This window comes from Seriola dumerili, unplaced genomic scaffold (assembly GCF_002260705.1).
Source record: "Seriola dumerili isolate Sdu_G_001 unplaced genomic scaffold, Sdu_1.0 BDQW01000011.1, whole genome shotgun sequence".
NCBI classification, from domain to species: Eukaryota; Metazoa; Chordata; class Actinopteri; order Carangiformes; family Carangidae; genus Seriola; species Seriola dumerili.
Window position 1 is genome coordinate 705,307 of NW_019174266.1, and position 13,941 is coordinate 719,247.

At 39.1% G+C, this 13,941-nt stretch overlaps 1 protein-coding gene across 1 annotated transcript; it reads left to right on the forward strand.

Moving 5' to 3' along the window:
• Positions 1–324: 324 nt before the first annotated feature.
• On the forward strand, positions 325–13,363 carry muc15 (mucin 15, cell surface associated). The gene is made up of 4 exons (XM_022748621.1): positions 325–407; positions 5,536–6,411; positions 11,514–11,684; positions 12,451–13,363. Exons 2-4 carry the CDS (start codon positions 5,556–5,558, stop codon positions 12,570–12,572), a joined length of 1,149 nt encoding a protein of 382 aa, XP_022604342.1. The 5' UTR covers positions 325–407; positions 5,536–5,555; the 3' UTR covers positions 12,573–13,363.
• The last annotated feature ends 578 nt before the right edge of the window (positions 13,364–13,941 follow it).

Consider the following 13,941-nt stretch of genomic DNA (forward strand, 5'->3'; position numbering starts at 1 on the left):
CAACCTGGCAACCAAACATATAACAATACAATCAAGTTATTTAAACGGTAACATGAAATAATGAGGCGGTAATGAATTGGTGTTCCCCAAACCCCCTCAACCCCCTCTCCACCTTCTCTTGTCCAGCAATCCGTTTCCATCTCCCGTCCTGTGTGGCTCTTTCCCAGCCTGCAACTGGACGCAGTTCAGGGCGTGTTGCTGTTGCTGGCAGGTGTAGAAGCAGGTTGAGCAGGTTGTTCCCTGAATGCCTCTCTGTTGGGCCCTCCTCCCCTCACATCCCTGCGTCTCTCTCTCTCTCTCTCTCTCTCTCCAGGCCGATTGCTGATTCACTCTCGCATGTTGGCAGCTCGGTGAAGAGATTGTGTTGCTTGTGCACCTGTTCTCATCTGATACAGCTTAAGAATAAGGTAAGGATTTACTGAGGAGGGATTTAATTCTTTGTCTTCCCTCATTTTCTCAGGGACCGTGCGAGTCTAAAAATTGGATGGAAGAATTTTTGTCTAAATATGTTTAATAAGATTTGAGCCGCAGCTACATTTTTAAGCTAAACCTAAAAAAAAGAAGAAAAAAAAAAATCACAAATAACCTCTTTTTAATATATGAAGTATAAAAACATCATTTACGACATTTTTTATATTCAGTAACTATAACATCAATAAGTTTTACTTGAGAAGTGTAAAATGAAACTAAAACTTTCTCCATGAAAGAGTAAAAACAGAGTTTAAGAAACATAAACGCTTTTATTTTCAGTGTGAAAGTAAAAAGAGCGCATCGCAACAAGGGACAAACACACTGTGGGATCTTATATAACCTAAACAGGGGAATACATTACACAAGTGTTTGATCAGCTTTACAGTGAGAGCCCTGTAACACACTGAAATATCTGTCTAAAAAACACTATTATGAAGAAGAGATACGCAGCCAGAATTTTCTTTAAGTAAAAGCAAATAATTATTAGTGACAATTTATAATTAGTGTAAAAAAGGTACTTAATTCAGAATGGCCCTTGTCCTGTTATTGGATCATTAGTTGAAGTGAAGCTAATTTCAACTGCTTCATGTGTAGTTGGGTTATTTAATCTAAGACAATTAAAACATTTTGTTTTAACTGATCATGTTTTATGTGTGAAATGTTAATTTGAAAAGAAACTTTAAACTAAAGCTGCTAAATAAATGCAGTGGAGTATAAGAGAAGCACAAAATGGAAGTACATGTACCTCGAAAAGTACTTTCAACTCCCTGCTCGGCTAATACACGTACTGAGGTTGTATGATGCAGTAAATGGACAGCATAAATAAATAATAACACAGGTGAGCTTTAAACAAACTGAATGATTTATAGCCTAAATGTCAGGGAATTAGTGTCTGTGTGCGTGGGTGGCATGATTCAGAGTATTTACAGGATGTGTGTTTGTGTTTGGTTAAGACTGTGTGTGTGTGTGTGTGTGTGTGTGTGACTGGATCTGTGTAGAGTCACAGCTGGCAGAGCTGGTAGAGGTGATGGCTGCTACAGACTCTGACAGACCAGCAGAGTGGGAACTCTTTTCCAACAGGCGGCTTCTGTGAGCGCGAAGGGGTCAGAAGTAAAACGTCTCTGCCGGTTTCTTTTCGTCACACCGTCTCTGACGCTGGCGGCCAAATGGCCTCTCAGCAGCACGGGGAAGAGGTGCTGTAATTCCTGGAGACAGGTGGAGAGAGTGTGTAGATATTTTGATTATGGACAGGATGTGACAAACAAAACAGGAAACAGTTTGTTTTTTTTAACATTCAGTAAACGCCATACAAACAAGCAGCAGCAATAAGAGCTGTCTCTGGCAGCTATGAAGCAATAACCACAATATTTTAGCATTTAAGAAAAATGATTACAGAGTTTTTTTTTTGTGTGTGATCTTAAAATATATCCCCACTGACCATGAACGCACAAATCAAAACAAACCAGTGACTCCGCTGAGCTGCCTGTTAAACAGGTTCTACATTAATTTGTCTCATTTACACCAGATCCTCAGCCGCCTGCAGCACAATTACACTTTTATCCTCAACAGTGTTCAGTACGCTGGGATTCACACTTCGACATGCCAATTTAAATCATTACTATTATTATTATTATTATTTAGCAATGTTTTTTTTTTAATTTTTTTTTTACAACTAGCATAGTCAAGAAACAGTCTCTGCAGATTACATGTAATATATCTTTGCCTCTAGGTCATGACAACAAATTAGCTCTTTGTTTCATAACCCTGCACAGGACTGGGAGTGGAGTCACTGTGCCGGCAGTAGCGGTATTTACACTTACAAAAACGTCAGTGTAAGAGCGTGTTTTTCTTTCGGTGATCCTCAGCGGTCTGTGAAACTACCAGGAGACCAAGACGTTTTATTATTTCTACTTTGCTTCTTTGTTTTTTGTTTTTTTCTTTTTGGTCCGTTTGGTAGATGGTTTCATTCCCATGATCTTTAGCTGCTGTTTCTATGGAGACGATGCAAGTTACAACTGCAGCAAATTCAGTGCGAGCGCTTTAATGTTGCAGCTTTGAAAAAAACAAAAACAAAATAACAACATAATTACCAAATATAAGAGTCTCAAACCGACCTGTCAACTGTCTCAACATAAGGTGTGAATGCAGCAGAAATTCAGGCTCTGTGATTGGATGTTTCCAACTGAGACTTGGCAGATGAGAGCGATGATGATGCTCAATAACAATGTTCAGCCAGGGATACATCTGTACAGGTACAAATGAGCCGGTCAGTTTATTATATTCACCGCTGCAGTTGTGCTCTAAATTGTTTCACCCACCCACCTCCTCCCCCACCCTCTTTCCCCATCTCAACCCATTTTCCTTTAATGATGTGTTCTCAGTGTTGTATCATCAGCAAACTTGAGCGGCTTGATTGATCCTACGTTCACACAGCAGGCTGCACCATTAACAACCCACAGGTTTTCCATTTACTTCCCACAGAGCAGAAACATGTGGGTGATAAACAGACTCGTTGAGACGCTGACCACACATGAACACGTCTCAGTGTTTCTTTGACAATAAATACAACTGTATCTTAGTAGTTTCAACTTTGGATTTAAACGCACCGTCTGTAACTTCTGCATCTGGAAGCCTCTCAATCAAAACAATAACAAAAGACCACAGTGTCAGTGGTTCAGGAAATCAAACAGACAGGTGATTCTAACCGTTGAAAACACTGAATAAACCAGTTTCCCCATTTAAAGTCAGAGTTTGACCGACGCTGTACGGAGGAGAGACGCGTCAGGGAACAGCTGGAGCTGAGATTGATGCTAAACCTTTGTTTTGATCGTGTCTCTGATAACTTATGAACCAGACATTCAGCAGGTTTTTTACCAGCAGCTGAATTCTCCACAGAGGTTTCCTCCTCTCTATAACAAACACACCAGGGGATTAAATCAGTAAACGAATAAAGAAGTTTCACTTTAAAAATCACCGATGCTCTTCAGTGGACACAGGACAGGACGTCTCCAGCGGCTGGGAGCTGAGCTGTCGAACATTTCCTCAGCTTTTTTCTCCCGAAACTTTAGATCCAGGCGTCCGACGACTAAAATCCTTCATCTGGTTAAAATAGAGTGGAAAACCACCGAGGCGTAAAAAGTGCCTGTAGCTTAAAACTAGATAAAAGTCAATTTTAATCTTCTGGCAGGAAACTAGGATACAGCGTCATTGACAGGCGACCAAATGAAACAGAGCGTTACCATATTAAATTTACGTATTTCTCTAGGTTGGAGAATTGATGAAAACATTTGTGAAAATGTAAGAACACAACTCAACTCAGCTCACTTTTAATTTTAAAAATCCTACGGATATAACATTTTTGATTACACAAGAGATATAAAACCATCAAGGTTGGTAAGTTTAAAAGGAAATGAGTTATTTTTTAAGTTAGTAGTTCACTTATTGACTCTTGAAAACATGGACAGGTAAAACCAGAAATGTGAAACCCCCAGATTTGCACGTTCAAACTAGACACTGATCATAACAAGAATCACAAAGTTCAGAGGGCACCTGTATAAAACGACACAGTCAAATAGTCACAGATCTCAGTGGAGATTGTGCTGGGACTCACTGTGGAACAATGCAGGGATGACTGTGCCGAAACCCACCAACAAGCTCCCGATGTCGCGGCCATGTTTCATGACGTGTTGTCTCATGTTCACCGCACCGTCAACTGAGCAATTCAAACTGAGCAACAAGGGGGTGGGACAAGATCAGCCGTTTCAAGGATTTTCATTATGACTCGAGTCAGTGCAGGTGACCTGTGCTCTCAAAAGCAGGTGCTCTCGTGCTCCTGCAAAATGGGAACAAACAGAGATGTCTGGATGCACACTGAGTCTTTGCGTGTGGTCACGGGGAGTTTGAAGGCCGAGCTGAACAAGAGTTTTAACACCCGTGACTCCGTCCTGATGGTGCTTTTCCTCCTGCGCAGGAGGTAAACAGACTCCTCAGTCACAGGGGAAAATCAGGAAACAGAAAATAACCAAAAAACTCTTTACATTTTAAATCAAAAGACAAGGAAGGAACAAAAACATCTCATATAATTATACTGGGAAAATAAAGAGTAGTTGCTCAGTTGTTTTAACATATCATTAGGGAATGTGCATAAACGTTACGTACTTGTTCTGGAGCTCTGAACTATATCACATGGTCTTCATTCAATTTTCTATTCAGTTCAGTTTTATTTATATGGCGCAGAATCATTACAGAAATTATTTCAGGGCACTTTTCATATAAAGCAAGTCTAGACTGCACTCCAGTAATACCCAACAACAGGACATGTAATGGAACTAATAATAAGAGTAATAATACAAACAATGACACTAATAATAATAATAATAATAATAATAATGGTAGCAGTTGGTGTTCATGAGCAGATTAAGTTTTCATAATAATGTACATGTAAACTTATTTTGACTATTTTGAGCACTTTTATAACGTGAGCTTCATGTTTTATTTATTTATTCATTTTTACGTTGAAAGCAACAGCTGACAAAACAGTTTGAACTCAAGGTCCACTTACATCTGTTCTGGAGCTTTTGACCAACTTCAGCTCAAGAAGTTTTGAAAGTGGTTGGAATAATTGTAAAGTGTGAACACCCGTAGTGTCACGACAACGGAGCAAACTTCATGTACTGATGAAGACCATGTGATATGGTCAGTAGCTTCAAAACAAGGGAGTAAGTGAATCTTGAGTGGGAATTGTTTTGCCGGCAGCTGTTTCCAAGATAAAGACTGAACTGTGAAGCTAACATAAATTCTATTGTCTTTCTTATTGACAATCTCCTGTGAATTATTAATATAGACAAGAAAATGTTTTAAAATGATACTCAATCATTTAATATAATGGTGTGAATGTATGAAGTCAAAGTTGATAAACAATAATATTGCTTTCCACATAACCTGTGTGAATGTTTGTTTATGATTACTGCCATGTTATACAGATGTGAATTGGCCTCTGCTGAGATTTTTTATTTTGTTTTCAAGCAATAAAATGATGTTTTCATGTTCTCTCTTGTGTTTCAGAGTGAAACCGAAAGGGGGAAATGGAACTGTATTTAAAAATCACAGCAGGCCTCCTTCTGATTGTCCATGCCTTCCACCTGGCATCGCTCCAAGATCCAACCGACTCTCCGGGGCGTACAATTGATAAAAGCTGGCTCCGTGAACTCGCCAAAAATACAGCTGGAAGTCTAAATGCTGCAGTTCCTGGAGAGGAGGCAGAGTATGATCAGGAAGCTGATGCGACGGCTTCGGAGCCAAGTAATGATTACAGTGGAATAGCATCTGGCTCCATGGCAGCATTTAATGCAGAAGAGGAGAACCTGTCGGGCCATGAAAGCGGTGCAAATAATACATCTGATGATCTGAATGTTGTCGCTACCACGCTGCCTCCTGCATTTACTAACGGCACAACAAAACAACCTGAACTGCCAGACGCCACACTTTCTCCAAACACGACAACTACACATCCCACAAGCTCAAGTCAGACCAACGTGACAGAAGCGGAGGATGGCTCTCATAACTCGACCACGACCCCTCAAACCTCCACCACTCGTTTGATTTCACAAAACTCCACCAGCTTTCCAGATTTTTCCAATCGTACTGATTTACAGTCTACAACCCCGCCTCCAGAGAGTAACGCCACACAAGAATCCACAACAAGACCGAAGGCACACACGGGGTTAACCAACAGCACAGGATCTACCAACACAACGGCCGTAACAACCACAGCATCACCAGAGATAAACAAGACGTCGACCCTGTCTTCATCTACGACAGTGCTCCCCTCTGAGACAACAGAGACGAGCCCTGCGACCACGACCGCCGCCGCTCCGAACACACCTGAGAAGGCCAACAAGACAGACAAAGACGCCGCCTCAGGGAGCAGCTCAGAAAGAGGTACTGCTACTGTTTCAGGTGTCACAGTATCCGGTGCACATTTCTGTGTCCAGAAACCTGCTTTGTGTGTCTTCCTCAGAGCGTGACATCACTTTATAGACAGATACTGAGGGGAAAAAAAACAGACAAAAAAAAAAAAAGCATTTATGTGACATCCCCAAGCCCTCCTGACTGACTTGTGTAAGGAGGTTTGACAGATGTTAGCATAAGAGCTATAAGGCAACAAAACAGGCACAAAATCCTTTAGAGACTTGGTTTAAAGGTAGCAGTGTGCCCCGTTGCTCAGGAGCAAATATATCACTGTTACTTGCTTTTATACGTTGCTTCTTCTTTTTTATTTTTTTTACGCCCTTTCCCTGACCCACATTTACCTGCATCTATTTTCCCACTGGCAGAGGACAAATGCCCTTTCTTTCAAAAGGAAAAGGTTGGGTTTCAGGCGCTATCGATGTGGCTGCTGTGAGTGAAGGGATCTGTTACAACCACCTTCTCAGTACAGGACAATGAAACCCTGTTTTTGGGGCAAGAAGAAAAAAAGAGAAAAGAACTGTAAGAGGCGGTCGGGGACTGAGGTCAAAGATACTTTTGCAGCTTTTCTGCAGGGGCGTGAGACTAGTCTTTGGTGTTGACCGTGAGATCAAGGAGGTAGGAGTGTAAAGGGCGTAGACACTATCTATCTATCCATCTATCTAAACAGCTACTTTTCCTGCAAAATATTTATGGGCGAGCTGACTACCGACACGATGACAGGAGGAAAACAAGAGGCCCTAAGAGAGCCGGTGCGGGTTTGAGATTAAAATAAAACTTGCATCACATGGACAGATGTGACAGCGGGACGTAACACTAACAGATGACGGCAATAAACAGTGGGGGAAACAGTTGTGAAACTGCGGGCAACACAATTATTAAAAAAAAAAAAAGAAATCTGCCCCACAGTTACCGTGACAGACACAGCGTGTGCACGACAACTGTACAAAAGCACAGACGGCAGAGTACAGGTAAACAAAGAGTCTATAAATATGAGCCTACAAGGCAGCTTTGCTTTAACTGACAACAGGAAATAAAGGTAGTAACCCTCCACTCAAGTGGCTTTACTCACCTGAGGCTGGAATGATGAGGTGTTTGGGTTCGATTTCTTACCTGTTCTGAGTGAACTGATTAATGCTCTACTAATGATTACATAACCTGTCAATCTTAGCAGTACATATATTTACTTCAGTTCGTCTATATTTTTAATAACTGATCCCAGAAAACTCTTTAAAATGAAAAGGAACAGATGTTTACTGTCAGTATTTTTAGGAGTATATAAACAATATTAAACCATACAATTAAAATAAATCAAAACCCAAATTAAGACTTATTAGACCACTTTAAAATAGAACCCAAAAACTTACAAAATAATATTAAATCAAATTACTTTTACCTAAATTAGCAAATTGATAAATACCTTTGGAAATAATATTAAACAAAAATACCTTTATAAAATGAGGGAATCAAATAAATAAAAATGGCTGGGAAATAAATATGGCACTACGAAATAAAAGTCTCCTGAAATAAATAAATATGGCACTACGAAATAAAAGTCTCCGGAAACAAATAAATGTGGCATTATAAAATAAAACTTCCGTGAAATAAATAAAAATGTCATCTCAAAATAAAAAGCAATTTATTTGTTGACTAAATTATATATTTCATATATATATATATATTTCTACGTTTATTACCTCATTTATTTATCTCAGAATTTATTTCATTTCTGTATTTATTTATTTATGTATTTAATTTAGATTAAAATGTTATTCCATAGAGGAAATCCTTATCCTCAGCAGGGCAAAACACAAAGTTCAACTCACAGTTTTGGCGCCAGTCCTTTAGAAACAGGTCCAAGTGCTAGAGAAGATGGATGGAGGCTGAGATGGAGTCCTCCTCCGGATGCACAGCAACACCTTTTTCCGATCAACAATGACGTATTCTGTCCTTATAGACTGTAGTTCGGCACAGCCACACTCAATGTTTATTGTCCGATCAGCAATGGTGTCCTCCGACCTTGCGACTAGTAAAGTTTAGCATAGCACAGACGCACTACGTGAGTCCTGCCCGATTAGCAATGGCGGCGGTGATGGCTTCCTCTGGTCGCCTTCAGCTCGGCACAGACACACTCGTACAACCGAATCAACCCGTGATTAAGCGAAACCCATCGCTGTCTACCGGCTACACTGTTTACAGACACTTTCACCAGATGTTTTAACCCAGTGTTTTGTCATTATTTCTCCTGCTCCGCATATCTCTAGCGCCTTTCTCGTCTTCTTCTTCTTCTTCTTTGGTGTGTAAAGGCGGTTGGAAAACCACCTTGTAGGCGCACTACCGCCACCGACTGGACTGGAGTGTGGATCAGAACATAATGCAGAAAAAGAAAAGAAAATAATGAATGAATTACTTAATTAAAATAATAATAATGATAATAATAATAATAATAAAATATTTTTGCATCCCGTCCTCTGCCATACCTCTGACCAATTACCACCAGTGACACAGACTGATACATACTAAAACCAATCAGAGTAACTGAAACTAAAGACACAATCTGTTTTCTCTTCTTTTTAGTTCATCAAAGTTTGCTGCCCATATTGTTTAGAACGGTTATTTTAATTACTTGTTTAACTAGTTACATCATATGTTACTTATGACTTCTTTATCTTAACCTCTCTGTTAACATTTTTTTTTTCCTTTATTAAACTAAATTATTCTAAGTTTAAATTGCTTTACAGAATTATTGTCATGTAACTTTATTAGGAACTGACATGTTTAAATCCCTTGCTTTTACACCGGGACTACATAAAAATATTCACTCACTGCAGCTTCCTGACCTCACTAAAACAAGGTGACATATACAATTGTTACAATGACATCAGGGTCTTCATGAACTGTACTTATGTTTCATCATAATACAACAAGATTAGGAGTCTACAGCACATACTAGCAGCTGTGTGAGGCTGCTCTTAGGCACAGTGCTGCTTTGAGCTAAATGCTAACATCAGCATACTAACATGCTCACAGTGGCAGTGCTAAATGTTAAAGCACAGCTGAGGCTGATGGAAATGTCATCATCTCTGCAGATATTTGGTCATAAACCAAAGTATTGGACAACTGTGAATTTTGACCCGGTGATGGTGCAAGATGAAAGGTCAGGGGATCGCCAAAGTTAGTACAATTCCTCCTGTGGTGGACATTTAATGACGATCCATCCAGCTGTTGTTGAGAAAGTTCATCCAAAAACCATAAATGTCGACCTCATGGTGGTGCAAGAGGAAAAGTGTTTCTGTCCTTACAGTTTCCTCTGAAATGTAGTAAAGTACAAGAACATCAAAACAAAATGTACTTTAGTACAGAACTTACAGTAAATGTACTTAATTACTTACCACCACTTCTAGTACAATTACTTAGCCTTCAACACACATATATTTTGATATTGTTCAACTCATCAATTACCCAACAAGATAAAACTTCTGAAATCCTGAGACCTAACATTAGTTAGCTAAATTGTACTTTTAGGTTAAATTTAGAAGCTAGCTAACATTAGTTAGCTAAACTGTAACTTAGGGTTAAATTTAGAAACTAGCCAACATTAGTTAGATAAAATATAACTTAAGGCTAAAGTTAGAAACTAGCTAACATTAGTCAGCTAAAATATAAGGGCTAAAGTTACAAAACTAGCTAACATCAGTTAGCTCAAATATAACTTAAGGCTAAAGTTAGAAACCAGCTAACATTGGTCCTCATCTGCACTTGACTTGACACACTGTAAGAAATGGTACGGTCCACTGTAGGGGTGTCTGAAATCATATCACAAGATTCTTCCTGGCATGAATATGGGAAATATATTGTCATATGTAGAATTACAGGAAAGAAGGATATAATAATATTTCAACACCCCCGAACTGTTGTCTTTTTTTGGGGGGGTCCAAGTCTTAATCAAAAGGGTTAGACCCCCCCCCCCCCAATAAACATGCCTGGAGCCATGTCACCACCATGGCTAAAGACACTTTAGGGATTTAGAGGAAGATAATATAGTTTATTTGTTTGCCAACATGGGGTAAGATCACCACATCTTTACTTGAAAGGTTTTCCTGGCAAGGACAAATAAGACATGACTAAAGCAAACACTTTCACTCATATTTTATTTATGACTATTTTCAAAAATAAAACAGCTAAATAACAAGAATTGGAATACACTGTGTGAAAAATGGTCTTTTGGTTAAGTTTGCCTCAGGTTAAGGGTAAATTGATCCTAGGAAGTGGGTAAATTGAGCCATTTGTAGATAAACAGAGCCACTGAATTTTTCATGTGTGAGTGGTGATAAAAAACAAATGGAGTATTTCAGTGTCAGAGGATGTTGAAGACAACTTTGTCACTTAAAAAAAAAAGCATTTTCCCATGCCTTTTTCCCCTGAACACAAACAATGAAATAGAAGGGAAGAAAAAATAGAATTGTTGGAATGGAAAAGGTTAGAATACGTTGGTTGCTTTTATCTGTATGTCATGTTTTTAACAGTATGGATGCCCTCACACCTTTTGATCTGTAGCATAAGTTTTGTACAGCTGTCACAATATGAGAACACAGATATCGACGTGTGCAGGCAGTAATTAACTCTGTGCTATATTTACATGTAAAGAATTGTTGTTTAATAAGTGATCCATGGAGAAATTAAATGTGTTATGTCATTCAAACTCAAATTAATGGTGATATCATATAATGGAAACTAAAGCAGCCTAATGTTCAGTCACATTTAACCCTATTCAGATGATGAGCACAGGCTGCTGCTTTAAAATATTCAAATGTATTCAAGAAATGAACATGATTTTGGCATGTTAATTGCATTAATTATCGCAGTGTATATTAAACAAATCTGTACAGATGACTGACTGGGATGTGTGTTTATGCAAAGTGCTGCCACTGGAAACACGATTTCAAAAACACATTTCAGCCATAATTAGCTGACAATTAACCCTCAAAGACAGCCGTTGATATAAATAATGTTATTGTAGACAAATTATTTACTGCTCTCTCCCCTCCCCTCGACCCCTCTTTACTCCAATCAAGGTTTGGCGTCAGATCCACACAGGAGTAACAGGAATGGAGCATGGGGGGCTGTGCTGGGACTGGCAGTGGCTGTGGCCATCGTGGGACTGGTGGCCTATGTCATCCTGAAAAAGAAACAACAGAAGGCTTTCTCTCACAGGAAACTGGTGGAGGAGTATCCTTCAGACCCAGGTATGGAAGTCCCTTCACCGACCCCTTGAAGTAAATAAAATAAAACAAAATTCCAACCGAGGACATGCCGTATATAATTACACTGCTATCTGTGATTGCTTGATCAGGATTTAATTAGAGTTGCCAACTTGCTCTGGCAAACTTTTCAAATTAAAAAAAATAAACAAACCCTCTGGTAGGTGGGGAGCTAATTCCAAACTCAAAACAAAATGCTAAAATAAAACACGATGAGTGAGTCACTCACTCACTTGCAGGCTCAGTCAATTACGATTGCCTGCTAGTTCAATATTTTTGGCAAACAGTGTGATACATGAACCCCGGAAAGACAGGGAATAGTCATTTTTACACTTCCTTTTTTTAATGGATTACACAAACATGAGTGTTTAGAAGTGCTACCAGGTGAGTTTTGTTAGCAGTCTCTATCATATTTAATGTACAGAAATGAGAATGGTATTCATCTTCTCATCTGTCTGTAAGTTTTCCTTTTAGCCCTTGGTTTCCCTCTCTCTCTCTCTCTCTCTCTCTCTCTCTCTCTCTCTCTCACACACATGGTCAATCTTAAAAACATACCTGCATATCTGAGGTCCCGTTTTATACTCAAACGCTATTTCAGTTCCATAACAGAAACTAAAGTGTGTTAGGTGGATTCTTTTTCCCTTCAGTACCACAGACTCATTAGTTTAGATGCAGGACAAAAACAAAGATAAATTCAGTGATAAAAGGAAAACATGAGTCAGTATTTAATGTTAATGTGTCTAATTTCCAGTTCTCAGATTAGACAACAGCGATCCTTTGGACTTGAACTTTGGCGGTTCGGCCTATTACAACCCAGGACTCCAGGGGGACAACATCCAAATGACCAACTTTCCAGGACGCCAGAGAAACTGAAAGGACTCCCAAGACCAAAGACACGAACTCCCTTGAAAGAAAAGTCTGTCACCTACTCTAACTGACCTTCGATAGACAACTGATAATGTGGAGTTTTGTGAATAAGACTGTCTGAAAGTGAAATTTGTGGACAGAAATCACAAAGAGAGTTTGTCGGCCACCACAAATGATACTCATTGTCAGAATATGAATCGTGTTGTGTAGATTTATTGCACTGAACTAAAGGGATCACTGAAGGAAATCTGTCTGAAGCACACTGCCACAGCCAATATTAACTCTTAGCCATTTATGTATGTTGCCAAAGGGAATAAAATTCTTCATTAGTCTTTCCTAATGAAGAATATGCTTTGCAGTCAATGAAGGATATTAAAAATTCATATTTTCTATAACTTTTGATTTAATATAAATATTTTTTTGCGTGGATAGGAGCCACAAAATTCTTTTGCAGACAAGCAAAACAAAGACATTAGCGTATAATCTGATCAGATAAAGAGAAGAAACTAGAATGTGTCTCCTGCTGATGCAAAACATTGTAAAAGAAAAGAAAAGAAAAAGCAGTCTAAGTAACAGATGAGACAGGAGGCCTTTGCGATGAAATTCAGGCGCCATGGTCAACAATAACATTATCCATATCAGCTATCACCTGCTGTTATGGCATCAGGAAGGCAATAAGAAATTTAATTTGAACTGCGCCTTCAGATATTCCACAACTGGCAGTCACAGCCAGAGACTGAGAATTCAACCGTCAAACCAAAGACTTGAATTTGTTTTTCCACACCAGTGAGGGAGGTAGGTGGGTGTGTGGTGGGGGTGGGTGGGTGTAGGGTGAGGCTGGGTACTGTTTTGTTATTCATAGACTAAGGTTTTGGTATTCAGATGGGGAGTTGTGTGTTTGGTCTTTTAGCACTACTCAGTAGCAACAACTATATCATCATAATATACTGCTTAAATCTTCTGACCTCCAGGTGTCCAAACAGAGATTTGAGTTTCTCGCAGCGACAGCGTGCACCTCGGAGGGTTACATACCGGCTGTGTACCTGGATCAAAACTAGAACATACCTTATTGTGAATACTAAAAAAAAACTATATTTTTGTTGTTATTCTTCTCCTGTGTTTGTTTTAACTTTGAGTGACAACCTTCAGCAAGGAGAGCGTTTATTATCTGACTCTTACAATGTGGTTGGACTCTGGTCCTTTTGTATCTAATGCATTTGTACGATAAAATCTAACAATACTTCATAATTTCTACAAATTCTTACTTTTCTATGTTAGAAAAAACACACTTTTATAACTGTACATGTGTAGACAATACATCGGGAAAACACCTTTTTCACTTCCCCTGATCCTTTCACTCATCATTACCTGAGTG

Coding starts and splice junctions, on each gene's coding strand:
- muc15 (XM_022748621.1), top strand. CDS start 5,556: ATGGAACTGTATTTAAAAATCACAGCAGGCCTCCTTCTGATTGTCCAT. Junction 6,412..11,513: donor AGGGAGCAGCTCAGAAAGAG/GTACTGCTACTG, acceptor ACTCCAATCAAG/GTTTGGCGTCAGATCCACAC. Junction 11,685..12,450: donor GGAGTATCCTTCAGACCCAG/GTATGGAAGTCC, acceptor TCTAATTTCCAG/TTCTCAGATTAGACAACAGC.